Genomic DNA, 21,417 nt, shown 5'->3' with positions numbered 1-21,417 from the left:
TAGGGGTCATCTACTTCAAAAGCCCAATCATGTTATTAAGTTTAAAGGTTCTGGGTAAAGTGGTTCTGAAGTAATTGTGCAGAAGCCGCTGTCCAAGGTTCAGGCACCTTTGACCTTGACCTTTGACTTACTGTTGCCAAATAAAAAGAGGTCATCTAGTTCATTAGCCCAATTGTGCTAACAAGTTTGAATAGTCTGGGTCGTGATTTTCAAGTTATTGGGCAGAAACTGTTCACTCTACCGACAGACGGACCGACTGACAAGAGAGGTGTAAAGCATTATACCCTCACTTCTTTGTATTGGGCCATAAAGATATACATGTATAAAACATAACTCTAATAAATTCCTAAACATTTATTTGGCTATATACTGTTAATCATACAATAATAAAACTGCAACATGCGGTTAATAAAACTAACCTGCATATAGCACTTTTTCCACTCATATTTCCAGTTACAACAAGATCTAGACTAAATATTGAAGCCAACAGGTAATGGCAGTTCTCATTTCACATACTGGCCTTAGCTTTCACACTGCAGCAATGTGACAAGTTCTAATTTGAAAACAATTTCATAATACACAGTCGTGAACTTCAGTTAAGAGATGTTTGCCATTACTTTCAACGTGACTTTTTCACCTTTTTGGTAAAAATGAAATCATCTTGATTAAACGTTTGCTTATTTTGTTGGGTTTAAGTCAGAACAACACACTGCAGTACCCTCAAGGCAGTTTTCAGGCTTGGGCAAGAAACTCGGTAGAACCACTGATCTTCTGCAAGCCAGCTGAGCGGCTTCCTCCAATGACAGCTTGAGTAGGACCCTAACCCTTAGGTGAAGGTCAAGTCAGAGACGTTAACCATCTGGCCAAAGAGACCTCATAAATATCAACTCACCAGTTTTCATGTACACTTAAAAATATTATTTCATTATTTCCTTTCTTAAGAAAATAGATATGAAGCGAAGGAAAATACAAGAGCTGTCTCCATAGGATGACATATGCCCCCGATGGCACTTTGAATGAGTAGTTATGGCCGATGTTAGAGTTTAGGACCTTCGACCTACGGAGCTGGGTCTTGCGCGCGACACGTCGTCTTACTGTGCCACACATTCATGCGTAGTTATTTTAAAATCCATGCATGAATGACAAAGATATGGACCGGACACGCCCATCAATGCACTATCATGAAAAATGACCTTTAACGTCTAAGTGTGACCTTGACCTTTGAGCTACGGACCTGGGTCTTGCGCGCGACACGTCGTCTTACTGTGGTACACATTCATGCCAAGTTATTTGAAAATCCATCCATGGTTGACAAAGATATGGACCGGACACGCCCATCAATGCACTATCCTTTTATGTCTAAGTGTGACCTTGACCTTTGAGCTACGGACCTGGGTCTTGCGCGCGACACATCGTCTTACTGTGGTACACATTCATGCCAAGTTATTTGAAAATCCATCCATCGATGACAAAGATATGGACCGGACACGCCCATCAATGCACTATCCTTTAATGTCTAAGTGTGACCTTGACCTTTGAGCTACAGACCTGGGTCTTGCGCGCGACACGTCGTCTTACTGTGGTACACATTCATGCCAAGTTATTTGAAAATCCATCCATCGATGACAAAGATATGGACCGGACACGCCCATCAATGCACTGTCCTTTAATGTCTAAGTGTGACCTTGCCCTTTGAGCTACGGACCTGGGTCTTGCGCGCGACAAGTCGTCTTACTGTGGTACACATTCATGCCAAGTTATTTGAAAATCCATCCATCGATGACAAAGATATGGACCGGACACGAAAATTGCGGACAGACTGACAGACCGACAGACTGACAGACCGACAGACGGACAGACGGTTCAAAAACTATATGCTTCCCTTCGGGGGCATAAAAATTACCAAACTCAGGATAAGACACTTTAATAATGATAAAGATTATATCTTTTCTAAATATATATCGAGAAACTTCTATGTAATAACATGCCTAAAAATGTTTTCAACATGTAAATACTCAACCTTTTTAGAAGAATTATAAAACAAAGGCATTTATAAGAATCTTTCTGTTAGTTTATGTAGATATTTGTTCTCTGATTATCATATAATCTCACAGATCATCCATCTTCTTTGATTTCTTAAAACAAATACATATCTCACAAACCATGTGAAAATGATTCGTTATTAATAATTTAGTTTTAACTTGTTAAATTACCATCAGAAAGGATATGACACAATAATAGTCCATCTTTTTATGATTTATGTAAAGTATAAAATTAAGGTCCATGTTAATAATTTATTTCACTCCTTATGTAAATTGCAGATCTACAGTTTATATCTACTATATTCAACATGTGTCTGCCAGGCGAAAGTGGAAAGTTAAAAAAAAAAACAATCTGTGAAAACCTATTTTGATGGCATGTAATAAAGCACTTATTGCCTGGCTACAGATCAGCATACCATTCAGTAAGAGTATAAAGTATTACTGAATTCAATTCATGCCTTCGAATCCATGTATCTTTACATGTTTGATAAGTATCACATTTAAACAATGTATGTTGACACATAAAAAACTGCAAAAATAATACTGAAATTCTTAAGTCTTGTTATGAAGAAATTGTTCTATTTGACATGTCCCCTGACAAAAGCAGTAAAAAAGGAATTTGGCACATATGTATCGTTTTATTTCATACCCATACATTTTCTTACAAGAATAAATAAACTTACATTTACATTTGTAGTTTCAAAACGTTAAAGTATAAACCCTTTCCTCTCATCCAATTTTATGGCAAGGTCAGTAAAATAATATCAGCTAAAATTGCAGAACGTCTTGTACAAAGGAATATACAATTAGGAAAAGTATGAATGGACAAAAAGCAATAAGATAACTCCAAAACCTTGTAAGCATGAAATTTTAGGATGAAGTCATGAACCTAACCTGAACTTCAGTTAACACAGGTAAATAATCATACATTAAGCTTTTGTAAGGCAACTGTGAATGTGCTGCGCAATTTAGTGTCTCTTTTCCTCTTTTTCATATTCCTATATTCAAAAATAAGTTCTTCAAACTGAATTGTCTGAAAAAGGTACAACTGAAGCAATTATCAAATGTTTAAGTTACTGTGTAAATTTCAGATAAAATTTAATGGCACAAGCACAAGCTTTATAACACACATTGTTCTGATAGGAAATGACTTCAAGGTAGTTAATATCAGCAAAGAGCAACAAAAATATCTTGGGAATGGGTGACCTAATGACGAACATTTACAGATGAATTCTATACATATAAGATATTTGCTAAATGAATTTTTAACTGATTATCCAAAGATATTAAGTATGCTCTCAGTCTAATCCGGCTTTATTCTTTCAAGTAGTAAAAATGTTAAATACAGCATTAAATTCAAATCCTGCTGTACAGTGTAATAAATATATATTCTACAATAAAACTTCATATAGAGCATATCAGAATATTTTGAAAACTCTCTTCTTTATGGAAATGCCATACTCTACTTTGCATGTTTGACATTGTTAGTGTGCAAGCAATAAAGTGGTAGTGTATAAACATTTTGACTTTATACTTCTTTCAGTATTGCTGTTCCTGGTGGGTCAAAGATTCTAAGAATCTATAAATAACTACATTAAAACTAAGAGCACTCTGAGAATTTTTAAAACACTCAAATATCATTCAAAATGCCGGAATGTGTTCAGCCGACCATACTCTGTGCCATTGTTGCATCTATCTGTTTGATTTCTGGGAGCGCCAATTTGATTTTCCTTCTATAACTGGCATCAGCTTTAAGAGGGTTACTGGCATCATAATATATCGGATTCCTTTCGAGGTAGACAGTCTCAAGCTTTTTCAGCAGTGTCAGAGAGTCGATTTCCTTCCAGGAGCTCACCTTATTGTCATTAAACTGAAAATAAGTGGGAAAAGAATGGTAAAATTTATATTCTAAATAAAACTCCGTTTATTTCCCTATCAAAGGAAGAACACCTAAACTGTGTGTTATTATGCAACATATGTGCTGTTTGCATGTCACAATTATTATGTCATAGTGTCAAACATCATAGCAAGCTCTGGAAAAGAAAACCACACACAAAAGTAAACATTTGGTGAATATCTTCAAAGATGTTATGTGTTAGAAAGTAAAGATTGTTTTTCACAAAAACCATATGTCTCCCATCATTTACCATGCAGAAATTGCAAAATGACATAAAATAAGGGCCATAACTCCAAAGAAAATCACTGAACCATAACACTCCACTGATGTACATAACTAGGCTGGGCAGTGGTAACTCCTGTTAAGTTTGGTGGAATTCCAACCAGTGGTATAGCAGAAGCAGCAGAGCAAAGAATTTGACATATCGATCGCGACTCCCAATGAAAATCAAGAAAGGGCAATAACTCTGCTGAACAAGAACATGCCCATGATATGTATAACTTGGCATGACACTGATAACTCCTGTAAGGTTTACTGTTTATACACAAAAATGTTTACTCAACATAAGATACTGTGAAGTATATGCTCATACTTTCCAATATCAAATTTTGGCAAAATACAAATATGTACATCTTTAAGGTTTCTTGGGACACATCATTCTTAAATATAAGGTCTATGAATGTAGAAAAATTACCCAGAATTCCTGTAGTTCTACCAGGTGCTGCAAATTCTCTATCTGTGATATTCTGTTGTTGGCTAAATCAAGCGTAGTCAACTTTGTCTGAAAAACAGAAACTATTTTAATAATGGAAATTATTTTAGAATTAAAATAATTTAATTTATTTTTTCTCAAATTGTTGCTCGTTAATTACCGTCTGCTAGTTTATTAAATTGTCGTCTGTTTTCGTAGATAAATGTGTCATCGATATTAAGACACTTGGCTGATCTGAACTGGTTCCTATTGATACTGGTACCCAGTCGATATAATATAAATACCAATAATCTCGTGAAGTTCTCTCATATTTTGCTAGCTACACCGTCGGTAACGTCAAAACTACCCGCCCGCCACACCCTGAATTTATAGGAAACTTTCGAAACATAGAGTTTTGCATCTTTAATTTTGGGCTAGTATTGTAGTTTTAACAACTTGCTAGAATACTTTGTCAGTATTTTATATACACTTTACTGATCTATTTATGTTGATCTTACATCATCTGTGGAATGTTTTATGAAATTGGTTCAAAGTTGTAAAGGAAATTTGCATAAAGTCCGTCTATTTAACAATAGCTAACGTAGATGTTCTTGTTCAAGTTAATTGTTATTGTCCACCCGGTCTTGACGAGTTGTTAGGTACTGCCGTCTTTTTACTTACAATTGCAGGGTTAAACCATGCCAAAGTAAATTGATGAGGGTGATATACCGTAAAGCAATAACACTGCAGGAGATAACACATCCAGCCATCAAAATGTATGACGGGGCTAGATGTCATCTTGTTACGTGACCAAGGACTTCCAAATGTGAGATGTTCATACAGTGTTATGAAGAAAAAACTGAGACATTTTGATGCAGTGTATATAAATTTTGTTATCGATAACTCGATCGCTCGAGCATGACACCTGGTCCCTGTGTATTAATTTACTCTTTGTTGCTTATGGCAAACTCGAGCAGAGGTGTCAAAATTCCTCATACCTTCGGCGGTCAGAATGTATCAGTTAATTTAAAATTTTCGCATGTCGTGAGAATTGCATGGTCTATTCCCCGACTATCTTAAATGTTTGTTTGTCGGTATATTTGATCTGAAAATGAGATCAATTATTGATGAAAGGTGGAAGAAAAATTTTATTGATCAAAATTGTAATTAATTATTACATTTTTCTGCGGGATCAAGAAGATAATTATGAGATCTTAATATTTTAATCATGCAAATAAAGGAAATAAGATAGCCTTTTCATAAAATTGAGACGATAATTATGAGATCTTAATTTGGGGAAGAAAATTGCGAATTCGATTACAGTATTTCAAATAAAAAAAATGTCTTAGCTGTTTCTTTACATATGCCATTTACGATCTATCATAAATAATGTTTGTAGTACGTTTTTTGAAAATGTCACGAGTATGTTATTATTACGCATCACCGTTTCCTCTGCAATGGTCTCGATGACAATTGGTAAAACAAACTTCAATTTTCTTCGTATGTTGGTCAATGTTTGGGTCGCTCGAAACCATGGATAACTCGAGCATTTGGCTCATCCCCTTGCGACCTCGAGCGAGCGGTGTTTCACTGTATTTAAGAAAACGGTTTAGCATGGGCATGACTATATTTGTATAAGACTCTCCAGTATAATTTGAAAGATTTTATACTTCTTTAAAAAGGCACGGGATAGTTGATTGATATTAATATACATATTTCTAGTATTAAAATATATAAACTAAATGTACAAGAAGACAATACTGAAGTAATCACATTATTAGAATAAGTTTCACTTTTTAAGTTAAATGTGTCGTATTGACATGAAATTCAAGGACAGGAAAACAAGTGAATGAAGTATTGCCATGCAATACAAAGTCCCCTACTGGAAGGCACCTAATTTTCTCTACTGCAGTATAACATAATGAACTGATATCTGTCAATGATGTATAAACAATATTGTACTACATATACAATATGTTATAACAACACACTTGGATTAAAATGTGCATATATAAAAACCCACAGTTCTTTTAATATTGAATTTTTTTTGGCAGATTATAAAAATGTTATCATGTAAGTTATTTATAGTAACAACAAAGGGAAATTAATCTTTATTTAAAAAAAAAAAAAAAAAAAAAAAAAATCTATATAATATAAGTCCACAAGAAACTCTTTACCAGGTAGAGATAGGTCAAAATACACCTAAAAATTGGATGTAACATGCATGCTATACCACAGGAAAGTGGTCTCGATTTTTCTCTACCGCCAGTAATAAAAAAGTTACAATAAAATCTATTTATAGTAACAACAAAGGGACGTAATTCTAAAAACAAAGGGGGCCTCATGGTGGTGAACATTTGGTCCAAGTTACATCAAATCCTCAATGCATGAAGAAGAAATTGTCCGTACAAAGTCATTCTTGAATTTGACCTTTGACCTCTAAATATGACCTTGACCTTAGACCTAGGGACCTAGTTCTTGCGCATGACATGTTGTCTCATCCAGGGGAATATTTGTGCCAACTGATATCTAAATCCTGCTTTGCATGACAAAGTTACAGACCGGACAGGAAAAAAATCCTCTTGACCTTTGATCTCAAAGTGTGACCTTGACCTTTAAGCTAGGGTTACTGGGTGTTGCGCATGACACGTCGTCTCATCATGGGAAACATTATGCCCAAATAATATTGTAATCCCTTGATGGATGACAGAGTTCTGGATCGGACAGGGAAAAAAACCCTTTTTGACATTTGACCTCCAATTTTGACCTTGACCTTTGAGCTAAGGGTCTGGGCTTTGCGCACAACATGTTGTCTCATCATGGGGAACATTTGTGCCAAGTAATATTAAAATCCCTTCATGGATGGCAGAGTTATGGACGGGACAGGAAAAAACTCTGTTGACCTTTGACCCCCAATTGTGACCTTGACCTTTGAGCTAGGGGTCCGGGATTTGCGCATGACACATCGTCTCATCATGGGGAACACTTGTGCTAAGTGATATTAAAATCCCTTAATGAATGTCAGAGTTATGGACCGGACACGAAACAGACCCTGTTCTGCTATGTTAACATTTGACTGCTAAGTGTGACCTTGACCTTTGAGCTAGGGGTCTGAAAGTTGTGCATGACACATCGTCTTATTATGAGGTACATTTGTGCCAAGTAATATTAAAATCCCTTCATAGATGGAGAGTTATGGACCGGACAGGAAAAAGCCTTGTTGACCTTTGACCTCCAATTGTGACCTTGACCCTTTTAAGCTAGGGGTCCAGGTTTGCGCAGGACACGTCGTCTCCTGATGGGGAACATTTGTGCCAAGTACTATTAAAATTCTTCATGGATGGGAGAGTTATGGACCGGACAGGAAAAAAGCCCTGTTGACCTTTGACCTCCAATTGTGACCTTGACCTTTGAGCTAGGGGTCCGGGATTTGCACATGACACATCATCTCATCATGGGGAACATTTGTGCCAAGTAAAACTAAAATCCCTTCAAGGATGGGAAAGTTGTGGACCGGACAGGAAAAAAGCCCTGTTGACCTTTGACCTCCAATTGTGACCTTGACCTTTGAGCTAGGGGTCCGGGTTTTGCGCATGACACGTTGTCTCATCATGGGGAACATTTGTGCCAAGTAATATTAAAATCCCTTCATGGATGACAGAGTTATGGACCGGACACGAAATTGCGGACGGACGGACGGACGGACAGACGGACGGATGGAATGACGGAAAAGTGCATTCCTATAGTCCCCGAAACTGGTTTTCAACCAGTAGGGGACTAATAATTATAGGAAGTATTGACTGTCGTAAATATTATTTATGTGAACTTAAAAACTTTGTGATCACAGTTGGATATCACTAAGAAAATTCTGCTATTATTTGTGGTAACAATTATTATGTAGGACACTGGCTTTTAACTGTGACATTTGATAGACCTTAATATTAGTTTTTCTTCATCTTGTCATAATACTATAAGTAAAAGGTGTTTATTTATAATACTGGCTTGATGGATATTGTCGCTCATAATATGTTGGCGGTAAAATTCTGTCGGCTGTGAGGTGAGCGGATACGGTGTCTGTATGTTTGCATTCAAGTTGCGTACTTTGGGGTATCATATGTTTACCAGTTTGTGTTAACTGGATAGTAAAAGGTTTTGCCCTAGTACTTGGCAATTCCTAGTGTTGCGTGTGTTGTGTATGTTGCGTTGCTCTCAGAAGTGTCACTTTGCCTTGCCTTGCCTTGCCTTTCATTGACTCGTGTTGACTCATTCTCGGTGAAACCCCAAATGGGTGGAATGGTAGCTCGACGTTCAATTGAAATTGTTGTGTGTTTGCATTTGAGTGATACCTGTTATAAAGTGCAAAGTGTCTTGTGTTGCTTTGCCTTTGAGTGACACCTGTTACAAAGTACAAAGTGTTTTGCGTTACTTTGCGTTTTTTGAGTGATACCTGTTACAAAGTACAAAGTGTCTTGCATTGCTTTGTCTTGCGGTCCGTTGTGTTATATTGCCTCGCTTTACATTGGCTAGGGTTGTGCATTTGACCGCATCCCGGTGACACCCGGGCTGGGTTGGATTCACAATTCGAAGTTCGATGGATTGCGCAGTTGCGTTGTTTTTGCAAGCCTTGGGTTGGTGCGTCTGTTCTCCTCTCGGTCGACGGCTTTTGCTGTGCTTTTAACGACTCTACACGGTGAGACCCTTGTTGAGTCATGAGCAGCCGATCAACTCCCAATATTGTCAATATACTTTTACTGAATTTAATTAAATTATTACAAAATGTATCATGCATATGTTTAACTATCGTTGTAAGTATCAATGCATATTCTTGATGAATAAAGAGTGTTGTATGAGATAATTGTTTTTTTATTTTGAGTAATAAAATAATGCCTATTATTCATTTTATGACTTTTCATTATTACGTACGAAAATTGGATTTAAAATTCAGTTTTCATAATGTATTTGTAAAGTACTGTTTAAAAGAACAAGAGGTCCATGCTGGCCCCAAATCACTGACCTGACTTGAATGCTTCACCTAGACCATATGCAATGATAAACTGTATCTGTTACCGAAGGTAACCACTTTTATAGTACAAAACCAGATGGACAAAAAAGTTTTCTAAAATTTTAATGTTTTTCTATGATTCAAACTGGTAACTGTTTTGGGATTTCCAAATGATCTTATTTTAAACTAAACTTAAAGTTCATTAACTTTGATAAAGGTTATCATTCTGACCAGGTTCTGTATAGATCAAGTAGAAAACATAGCCTCTAGAGGTGTTTCTATGACTGACTTAGTGAACTAGCTTTTGAATCAAAATGAACTACTTTTATAAAATATGTCAAAAATCATATAGTCTATGCCCAAAACAAAGGTTCTTCTACAATTTTACATAGTGATCTAGTTTTTAATCGCTAAAACTAGTTTAAACTAGAGTTGTCATAGGAGTGATGAATTATACCCCCACAATATGGCCTTGTCACAGAACTAAGCCAATGTCAAAGCCGAACTTGCTTGACCTTTGACCTACTGACCACAAAATCAATAGAGCTCATCTGCTAGTCATGATCAACCTCCCTATGAAGATTCATGATCCTCCGCCCAAGCGTTCTCAAGTTATTGTCCGTAAAAAGTTTAAATGACCTTTGACCTTTGAAACTCAAAATCAATATGGGTCATCTGCTTGACATGACCAACTTCCAGATTAAGTTTCCTGATCCTAATCCCAAGCATTCTCAAGTTACTGTCCGAAAACTGTTTAAATGTTCCGGGTCACTGTGACCTTGACCTGTGACCTACTGACCTCAAAATCATAAGGGGTCATCTGCTAGTCATAACCAACCTCCCTATCAATTTTCATGATCCTAGGCCCAAGCATTCTCAAGTTATCATTCGGAAACCGTTTAACTGTTCCAAGTCCCTGTGACCTTGACCTTTGACCTACAGACCTCAAAGTCAAACCTGACCTGCATTTCATGATGTTACACCTGTGTACCAAAATTTATGATCCTAGGCCCAAGCGTTCTCAAGTTATCATCCAGAAAACGTTTAACTGTTCAGGGTCACTGTGACCTTGACCTCTGACCTACTGACCCCAAATTCGAACTTGACCTGTATTTTCTGATGTTACATCTGTGTACCAAAAATTATTTAAATTGGTCAAGCCTGTCTTGAGTTATCATCCAGAAACCATGCAAAACCAACAGACCGGCCGACCAACCGACCACCAAGCTCACTACTATATACCCCCCCAGACTTCGTTTTGTGGGGGTATAAAAAGAAATACATTCTGACCATTTTTCCTACTATCAGGTACAAAAATATGACCTAGGAAGTGTTAACATGATTTTTTATGACCTGACTTAGTGGCCTAACTTTTTGACCCCTGATGACCGAATCTAAAATATGATCTAGACTTTAAAAAGACAACAAATCTGGCCAGGTTTCACACACATCCATAAAAAACACTGTCTTGGGAGTGTTAACAGGATTTTCCTATGATCTGTGACTTTCTATCTGACCCCAGAAAACACAGTTTAAAACCTGACCACGATTTCATGGAGACTAACATTCTTAGTATATCTAATAAAGATTAGATAGAAGATAAACAAGGTATTTCTATAATTTAACTTTGTGACCATCCACCTGTACTAACAGCTAATATCTTTTTGGTGAACTAAACTTTGACTAAAAACTGTCATGTACTAACTTTGAACAGAATTAATCAGGGCTCCAGATAATCTTTTTGGCCTATGAGTATTTACTCATCATAATTCTTGCAAATGAGTAAAATGGTAAAATCTGAAATTGACTAGGAGTAATTTTACTCCTGAAAATTTGTAAATGAGAAAAAAACAGAAATAAGTTTCGTAACATATTTATTGGGTGTAACACCCATGAATTTGTTTGCAGTTCAGTTTCAATTCAGCATTCAAGTTTTTGCTGCTTTTTCTCCATTGGCTTGCTTTAGCTTCACGCTCACTGCAAAATCCAATAGATTATTCAATATACCTTTAACGATGTTTTGGGAATCATTTTTTGTTGGTTTAAAGAATGCGTAGCACGTTTGTTTACTTCATACATTCTTAGAAGGGGACATGTTGTTGTTTACACCACAACGGAAGTTGATATTTTAAATCTACACCGCTTTAAAATACACTACCTTACCATCAATATTAATTCCCAACAATTTGATTTACGCATGCTTTGAGTGTATAATATAGCTTAACCTAGGTTTATAGAGTACCATTCAATGCCTGTGTACGTTCAATGTGGCAGAATGAATGCCTATTGTGCTCTGTTATGTAAAGCATCCAGACGATTCAGATTTTGTTTACGCTAGTAAAAAGTCATTGCATGAGTTTCTGTAATTTCATGTATGTTTTTATACGCTAAAAAATTAGCAGACATGCATATATGCATTATTTCAAACGTAATTTACGCTAATACGCATCTTATCTGGGGCCCTGATTAATGTAAGTAATCATTAATTTGTAGAAATTACTGGGCTATTTTCACCCTCCATGTGCAACTGATACAGTAACTGTCTTATATATGTCATTCATTTACAAAACAACAAGAGCTGTCTCGTGACAGAATTGACAGTTCTCTCGACTATTTAAAGGCTTGTCAATATAGGTATATACATGTATATTCATGTAATCATTATTGGACTTGATCTTGTTTAATTATACCAAAGTTTTTGTGAAATTTCAAACAAGTATCTGCATTTTTTTTTTTATTGTAATTTCAATGCAAAACTGTAACCTTCATTCTCTGAGTCAAGAAAGGGGCATTACTTTGCAGAAAACAAAATTCAGAGTAATGGGACATGCACCTTTCATCATGTGTTATCTATCTAAAAAAATGTATAAAGTTTAAATTCAATTTCTGCATTGACTTTGGAGAGTGCAATTTGTATTCAAAACTTCCACCTAGATTTTTGTAAGTTCAAGAAATGGGATAATTTTGTTAAATTCATGTTAGATTTATGGGACTTTGATAACACAACCTTGTGTTATTACCTGGAAGAGGAGTAAGCAGTTTTAACACAGCATCTGCAAAAGTCAATCAAAGGCCTGAAGGGCCTGAGAGTCGGCTAATGATTGATGTACTGGTAGTATAGTCTACCAGTTTCAGTTTGGTTTTAGTTTTTTTTCCCCAGCTGAACAGAGATTTTGTTACAATAGATGAAATAGACATTCAATCGATGCCTAGTAAAACTTTGATTGACATTATACAAGTATTTAAACCCAATATATTTCTCTAAAATTGACGAGTGGTTCGCAAAAATAAAAATGTTGAAAGTACTAACCACAATTTGACAGGTGACACTAACATACTGCCCATGACTATAAATAATTTTCCAGTAAACATTTGCCTCCGGCATTACCAAAACAGGCAATTATCGGCTGGTATATATTCGCACATGATAAAATTTGAATATGAAAATTTATATATTGAAATTTTATAGCGCGGATTGCCACATACAATTTGTAACGGATGGACGAAAGAACTGTTCAGATATTTTACAGATAAGGGGCCTGGCAATAACCGTGTGACACGCTAGGTATTGTTCAATCATATTATAAGGGATGTGAATTTAAAGTATACTTACTTTTGCGTTTAAAGATATATAAATGTTGCTGAGTGTCAATATATAGTGTCATGAATGTTTACACTGACAGGAAAATTGCGCATTCGAAACTTAGAGAAGTTACTCGGACTAGCTACCAATTTCGGAAAAGATAACCAATATTAATAAATGCAGTTCTTTTTTAGTTAAAACCATCATTTATTCAATTTCAGACCTGTTAACCCCTTCAAAACCATGTCAGTAGTCCCCAAGTCTATGTACTTTCAATTATCCGTTTTGATTCATGTAGACAGACAGGCCCAGACTGGGCTGAAAAAAATGTTCGAGCCATTTTTACGTGGTCGGTAGCAGGGTGGGTGTGGGGAGGGGGTGTTCCTTCCCGCTTTGAACTGCAGTCAGATTTTGAAATGGGCATTGTGGCAGGTGGTAAAAGGGCAAATGTATCAAACTGTAAAGTGGCAATATGGGGGGAGGGTGTGGGAGGATACCCCCTCCTGCAAGTAGGGTTTGGGGTATCACTACAAGGAAATTTTGAAAATGTAGACCCTTGATACAGCCTTTGGTGCAATTTCTAACTGAAAATTTTATGTTTCAATTTCTAAATATTACCTAGATTCTTTTTAGTATTACAATATTCAAAGTATGAATGACTGTCACTTCATATTTTTTGACTTTCAGGTCATGCCTCAGCACTAGAATATAAGTCTGATATTGATTCTATGTATGTATTATAAAAATAAATTCTAGAATCATTTCTGTTACAATAATATCTATCATGTCTGTTACTTTAATGTTTAAATTTCATAACACAGCTCGATATTTTCCCAAAATATTATATCCGGATATGATTACACTTTCTTTTATACCGCCAAAATCTCCAGTTTCAACAATATTTTTTACAAATTGTGATGATATGAAGACAGTTTAGCAGCAATTGGCAGTATCTGACATTATTAAAATCATTTCATAAAAAAAATTGTTTCGTTTCGTCAAAGCACTCTAACATAACGATCTACTTTCGATTTCAAAAACTACAAGAAAATACAATTTAATGTTTCGCCGATTTGTTTATTTCTCGTAAAATAAATAAAATCATTTTTAAAATCAATAGTAATTACACAAATCAGTAAGAGCTCTTTCTCGGGATAATTTATCCGCTTACTGACTGCAAAAGTCAAGCCATGTGTCATCATGAAAAGCAGAATGGGTGACGGTTTCATTTTTTTGCGAACCTGAATCGTAAGCAAATTATCCAAACCAGTCAAAATTCCAGAAAGGTTACGATCTAGATTCTTTCTAGTATTACAATATCCAAAGTATGACTGTCACTTCATCTTTTTACTTTCAAATCATGCCTCAAACTAGAATACGAGTCTGACATAGATTATATGTAGGCGTAATAAAAATAAATTCTAGAATCATTTCTGTTACAATAATATCTATCATGTATGTTACTTGAATGTTAAAATTCATAACACAGCTCGATATTTACCCAAAATATTATATCCGGATACGATTACACTTTTCTCCAGTTTCAACAATATATTTTACAAATTGTGATGATAAGAAGACATTTAGCAGCAATTGGCAGTATCTGACATTGAAGTTTACGGTTAAATTACCTCTTATTTAAATCTTTTCATAAAAAAGTTGTTTCGTTTCGTCAAAGCAGCCAAACATAGACGATCTACTTTCGATTTCAAAAACTACAAGAAAATATAATTTAACGTTTCGCCGATTTGTTTATTTCTCGAAAAATAAGAATTAATATCATTTTTAGCTCATCTGATTTTTTGAAAAAAAAAATGAGGAGCTATTGTCATCACTTGAGCGGTTGTCGGCGTCGGCGTCGGCGTTGCCTGGTTAAGTTTTATGTTTAGATCAGCTTTTCTCCTAAACTATCAAAGCTATTGCTTTGAAACTTGGAATACTTGTTCACCATCATAAGCTGACCCTGTATAGCAAGAAACTTAACTCCATCTTGCTTTTTGCAAGATTTATGGCCCCTTTTGTACTTAAAAAATATCAGATTTCTTGGTTAAGTTTTATGTTTAGGTCAACTTTTCTCCTAAACTATCAAAGCTATTGCTTTGAAACTTGGAATACTTGTTCAACATCATAAGCAGACCCTGTACATCAAGAAACATAACTCCATCCTGCTTTTTGCAATAATTATTGCCCCTTTTGGACTTAGAAAATCAGTTTTCTTGGTTAAGTTTAATGTTTAGGTCAGCTTTTATCCTAAACTATCAAAGCTATTGCTTTAAGACTTGCAACACTTGTTCACCATCATAAGTTGACCCTTAACAGCAAGAAACATAACTCCATCCTGCTTTTTGCAAGATTTATGGCCCCTTTTGGACTTAGAAAATATCAGATTTCTTGGTTAAGTTTTATGTTTAGGTCAACTTTTTCTCTTAAACTATCAAAGCTATTGCTTTGAAACTTGCAACACTTGTTGACCATCATAAGCTGATCCTGTACAGCAAGCAACATAACTCCATCCTGCTTTTTGCAATAATTATTGCCCCTTTTGGACTTAGAAAATCATTTTCTTTGTTGAGTATTATGTTTAAGTAAACTTTTCTCATAAACTATCAAAGCTATTGCTTTAAAACTTGCAACAGTTTTTCACCATCATAAGTGGACACTAAACATCAAGAAACATAACTCTATCCTGCTTTTTGCAAGAATGATGGCCCTTTTTAGACTTAGAAAATCATGGGTAGGACAATATTTCTATTACACAAAAAAAAAATCAGATGAGCGTCAGCATCCGCAAGGCGATGCTCTTGTTAATATCAGTAGTAACTAAACAAACCAGTAAGAGCTTCTTCTTCCGATAATTTATCCGTTTACTGACTGCAAAATTCAACCCACGCAAAGTTATAAACAGGTCACGCGTGTTCGCCGATAAGTGTCCAAAATGTAGTTAGGATTCATCCGCGAAGTCTCACGGAAGAATTAACGTACTACACATATCTTATTCGGGTCATTTAAAATGAAGCTGTCATAATTTAATTTCATCGATGTGGTAAACTCTTTGATAAGAGACATTCCAATGCTTTCAGAGGTACCCACTCAATAAAATACTAGCAATATGTTCTGGAACTATATTTTGTCTTTCGCTGGATGTTACGCAAGCTTTGTAAGCCTGCGCAATTCATAAAATGCACAGCACAATAAATTTGCTATTTGCGCAATGATTTTAAAGATTATGTTTTGAAACGGACAGGGTAACAAATGGATAATTTGGCTAATAAGTTAATATGCAGTTTTTATTTGAATTTGTGAACATCATATTTGCTATTTTGTGACAAAAGGGCATAAAATTCGTCACCGTAATCATATGCGCAAATGTATTACCAAATCCCGCAGAATGGTTATGCGTGTTTATGCTTAATGAGTTACCGCGGAAGAAAATACGTGGCTTTATTCGAGTATTGCACAATTACAAGTCATAATTATGACAGATTACATCGTATATTGGTCATAGCAAATAGGATTGACATAAATGAACTTCATTCGATCAATGAACTCTTTGAAATTAGAGACAATCCAATGGAACTACATCACTTCGCTGTGTTGTGAGGCCATTTAAGAATGAGAAATCGTGCGATAGCAAGGACTCGTCAAACGCTTGACAGCGTTTAGCCGACTCAAAAACTTCATACTGTGCTCTGAAAAACTTTAACTGAAATGTCTAAGTTACAATGGGACATAATGCTGGAAAAGCTGCAGGCAGTGTTACCCATCTTGTTACACAAATGTATATTATCACTATGAGCAAGAGCAGCAAGTTTCAACTGAAAGTCTTAAGTAATGAAGTAGATACTGTGAAATCATTTAATTTTGTGGGCACGAAATTTCGTGGTTTTGGTCAAAATGTCTATTTCGTGGGGATATGAATTCATGGATTTCAACTTTTTAACATAAAATGAGTGGGAATTTTACTTGTTCGTTGGGATTAAATTTCGTGGATTGACTCAACCATGAAATCCACGAAAATTAGGCCCCCACGAATATTAATGATTTCACAGTATTGGACTTTATAAAAACCTGAACAAAAATTTCTAAGTTAAAAAGGGGCATAACTCTGGAAATAATGCAGGTTGAGTTACATAACTTGTCACACTTCTGAACACTGTCACTATATACAAGTATAGAGTTACAACTGAATATCTTAGGTGATAAAGAAGATACTGCACTTCACAAAAAGCTAAACCAATGTGGATGCCAACACCTTGGACAGTCCAATAGCCCTCCTTATTCTTCAAATAGTCAAGCTAAAAAATATACAATTGAGCCACACCATGAGAAAACCAATATAGTGCATTTGCGACCAGCATGGATCCAGACCAGCCTGCACATCAGCGTACTCTGGTCAGGATCAATGCTGTTCACTTCCAAAGCCTATTGCAATTAGAGAAGCTGTTAGCGAACAGCATGGATCCTGACCAGACTGGGAGTATGCGTAGGCTGGTCTGGATCCATGCTGGTCGCAAATGCCCTATGTTAGTTTTCTCATGGTGCGGCTCAAATAAAGAAACAACCACTTACATTTTTATCCAGCCCTTCAATTTTCTCAATGCCATTATCTGCGAGGTACAATTCGTCAAGATTCACCAATGTATCAAGCCCTTCTAATTTAACAATTCTGTTTGTCTACAATAATTGATGCAGAAATTAAAAAAAATATTTCACATAAACAATTTATGGAAAGTAACTGAAGTCTGTTGGGGGTATTTTATAGCAAGGGAAGGGAAGAACCAAGATACCCTCAACGCATAATGTCTAGCACAGACAGGCACCAAGGTAGAACAGCTGACCTTCAACAAACCACGCTGATAGCATTTTCACATGACTTACAATCATAAAAACCACTGGAACCCATGTTCTGTAAAATTAAAAAAATCTAAATAAATTCATCAACACTTTTAGTTAAAATTATTTTTTTTTTTGGATAAATTATCATGAAAATTCCACATGAAGACAAAGCAACTGTAGTCTTTAGTTTGACCTCATCTTTTCTAGTTCTCTGAAAAGTTGTTCATTTATCTATTGTTTAACCTTATCATGTCTAATTGGTTTTAACTAGTTCTCTGAAAATTGGTGTCAACTGCATGTACGCCCCATCCAACATATACATGTAGTGTAGCTGCTTCACATGAAAAACAATCTGGGTAAAAGTATCAGACTTCAGTCAGTTGCTACAAATTCATGCCTGTAACACCATGAAGATTAAGTTTCTCAGCATCATTTGCTTGGTGTTCTTTTGGGTGATGGTGGTAACACATTTGGTAGAGAGATACATTTTGTTACAGACAGAAGCTGTCACCATGTAGGTAAATGATGGGTAAGTGTTTGATTCTGGCTTAAAGAATTCATTTTACAATCACTTGCATTGTGTAAGTACATGAAAGCATAAATATCTGGAAAAGATTTTACCTGCATGCTCAGAGTGCGTAGATTGACGAGTGTTTCTACACCTTTTAACTTGGTGATTTTATTCTTCCCAATAAACAGACTGGTCAGATTTGTCAGGTTAGATATATTCTCAATCACCTGTAGCAGAATATGAACATCTAGGTATTTGAAATGAAGTATTTTACTTGGCAGTACATCAAAATCAAATAATCCTTGACACTGGGATCATTTAAACATTCCAAACCCTAACCAATAAAATTAAGTTTAAGACGTCTCTTAATGTTGCCCTTTCATTGGTCAGTATCAACTTTTATTTGAATAATGGACTAATCAGATGACTGCTTTATAACCTCTGACCTTTGCATTATATATGTGTAACAGGTAATACACTGCGGCTGCACTGCAGATTATTTCAGTCAGGGTGCCTTTAGTACTTTGTACATTCATTGCATTACTACCGAAAAAAAAATGCATCATTCTACATGATGACCAAACAGAAAACTCCACTTATCCTCGGGCTATTTCTATTTGTCAATATGAGAGGATGAGCAGAATTCTTGTCCTCTGATGTTCAAGGTTGTTTTTTGTCGAAGAGAGTGACAAATTGATGCATTGCATATGCTGTTGTATCTATACCAGTGTTACACAGAAAATTCTACCTACCCTAATTCTGTTAGAGCCAAGTTCTAACATTTCTAGGTTGACAAGATGGTCTACATTTTCTATCTTTGTAAGCTTGTTGTGGATAAGAAACAGTTTTTTCAGGTTTACAAGACTGTCCAGGTTCTCAATCTTTGTTAAACGATTAAAAGACAGGTCTAAACTTCTACAATATAAAACAGAAGACACTGGTACACATTTACTGAAGTCCAAAAGGAAACTACTTCAAAATTATTTAGATCTGTTGGCATACACTAAACCAGATACCACCTTGTTTACGATCACAGTGAAAACAAGAAGCTGTGTTCAATAAACGCTTGATACCCCCTGTGGCATCCTTGTCGATACAAAGCAACCTAAGTCCAAAATGAGGTCAAGTTCAAGGTGAAACTGAGGTCAGGTGATATCTGAAGATGAGGAATGGTCACAGGTTACATCTGCATTAGTATCAAGTCATTCTAGTAAGGGGTACTGATGCTAGACGAAACGGTCCCATTTGGTTAACCAAGAGATGGCCCATATAAAACAACCCAAGTCCAAAATGAGGTCAAGGTCAAGGTCAAACTGAGGTCAGGTGATGTCTGAAGATAAGGAATGGTCACAGGTTACATCTGCATTAGTATGAAGTCATTCTAGTAAAGGGTTTTGACGCTAGACGAAACGGTCTCATTTGGTTAACCTCGTACGGATGGAAGAACGAACGGATGAACAGGACAATCACTATTGGCTGCCTGCATCAGTATATGCCAGGGACATAAAAATATCTGTTTTTAATAACTGTGACCTTGATCTTGACAAAAAAGTTAGGCCCTGAATTGGATCTGAAACACGACCCATCTGTTCCACAGCACAAAAGGTAACTTTGGCCCAGCGCTCTAGAACACTGCACCATCATGGAATTTTCTAGGTATGCAGATTACTCAAGTTATGCTGACCATGAACTTGACCAAACTGACCCCATATACAACCTCAACCTTGACTTTTCTTTAAGCTACCTATAGGCCAAATTTAATTTCAATATATCAATGCAAACTAATTTTTTAAGTGGAAACCCTTTTATCTGTTTTATTATTATTATTATACCAGATTTATACAGCGCCCATTTCATGATCAATTTCACCTTCAAAGGCGCTTTACACAGTTCAAATGCAGCCATGAAGGGTGCATAACTCATCCTCTACTAGTACAGACACAGAGCGATCTGACCAGAGGGACAGAGTGAGACAAAGCCCCCATGACAGAGAGATCTGAAATCAGATACAGACGTGTCCGGCTAACTTAGCCTAGCTCGTTATGAATAGACAGCCTGGTTCTTTAACGTGCCCAGTGTATAGCACTGATACACGCAAGGTTTGCCTGGGTTCCTGACCAGTACACCTCTAGTTGGGTGGGAAACACTGAAACGCGTTTCTGAAAATTCCCGAGTAGCTGCCGGGGATCGAACCCCCGACCTCAGGATTGGAAGGCCAGTGTGCAAACCACTGAGCTATCTGTCCACCTTTTAAGCAGCAGTGACCTTGACCCTAGTGAATTCTTATACAACCCCAAACTTCGTCTCTATGCAAGCTACCTATAAACCAAGTTTCATTGTAAAGGGTCAATCCTAACTTTCAAGTTACTAAGCGGAAACCTAAAGTTGATGCAGTCCATCCCCCCATCCAAAAACATTTTTTTTTCAAATCCTGGTTAAAAAACTGTTTACCTTGTTACAATTTGGGTAGTGCTGCTAAGTACTGAAAAGCCATGATTTTCTGTTAAAGAGCTATTTTACTGACTTGAAACCTTTAATTCCTTCAATAATGAACATGAATTGTATACTTACGTCAAGTTAACTAGTGAGTCTAGATTTTCAATCTTGGTTAACTGGTTATCATATAAATCTAGATCCACTAGAGTTGTCAAGGTGGACAAACCTTCAATCTTAGTGATCAGATTCTGTCTTAAACATAAATTCTGAAAGCATAAAAGTAATGAATACTTTAATAAGAAGGAATGTTGTGTATCACATGTGTTACTTTACATGATTGTGTAAAAACATATATTGAAAGGAATGAGGTAAAAAACTTGAAACTTTGAAAAAACGTATTAAATCAATGATTATATTCA

At 36.0% G+C, this 21,417-nt stretch overlaps 1 protein-coding gene across 1 annotated transcript in view; it reads right to left on the bottom strand.

The window, feature by feature from the left end:
• Nucleotides 1–339: 339 nt before the first annotated feature.
• The window catches only part of LOC123527270 (protein phosphatase 1 regulatory subunit 7-like), a 45,810-nt gene continuing 24,732 nt past the window's right edge, over nt 340–21,417 (bottom strand). Inside the window, exons 4-9 of the mRNA XM_053523265.1 lie at nt 21,134–21,264; nt 19,315–19,477; nt 18,673–18,789; nt 17,785–17,889; nt 4,634–4,720; nt 340–3,912 (exon numbers count right to left, since the gene is read on the bottom strand). Coding sequence (XP_053379240.1) covers nt 3,703–3,912; nt 4,634–4,720; nt 17,785–17,889; nt 18,673–18,789; nt 19,315–19,477; nt 21,134–21,264 — 813 coding nt within the window. The 3' untranslated portion in view covers nt 340–3,702. The remainder of the gene's footprint in view (nt 3,913–4,633; nt 4,721–17,784; nt 17,890–18,672; nt 18,790–19,314; nt 19,478–21,133; nt 21,265–21,417) is intronic.

This window comes from Mercenaria mercenaria, chromosome 14 (assembly GCF_021730395.1).
Source record: "Mercenaria mercenaria strain notata chromosome 14, MADL_Memer_1, whole genome shotgun sequence".
NCBI lineage: Eukaryota > Metazoa > Mollusca > Bivalvia > Venerida > Veneridae > Mercenaria > Mercenaria mercenaria.
Note: the sequence above shows the minus strand (reverse complement) of the source record. Positions and strands in the feature narration are given on the sequence as shown.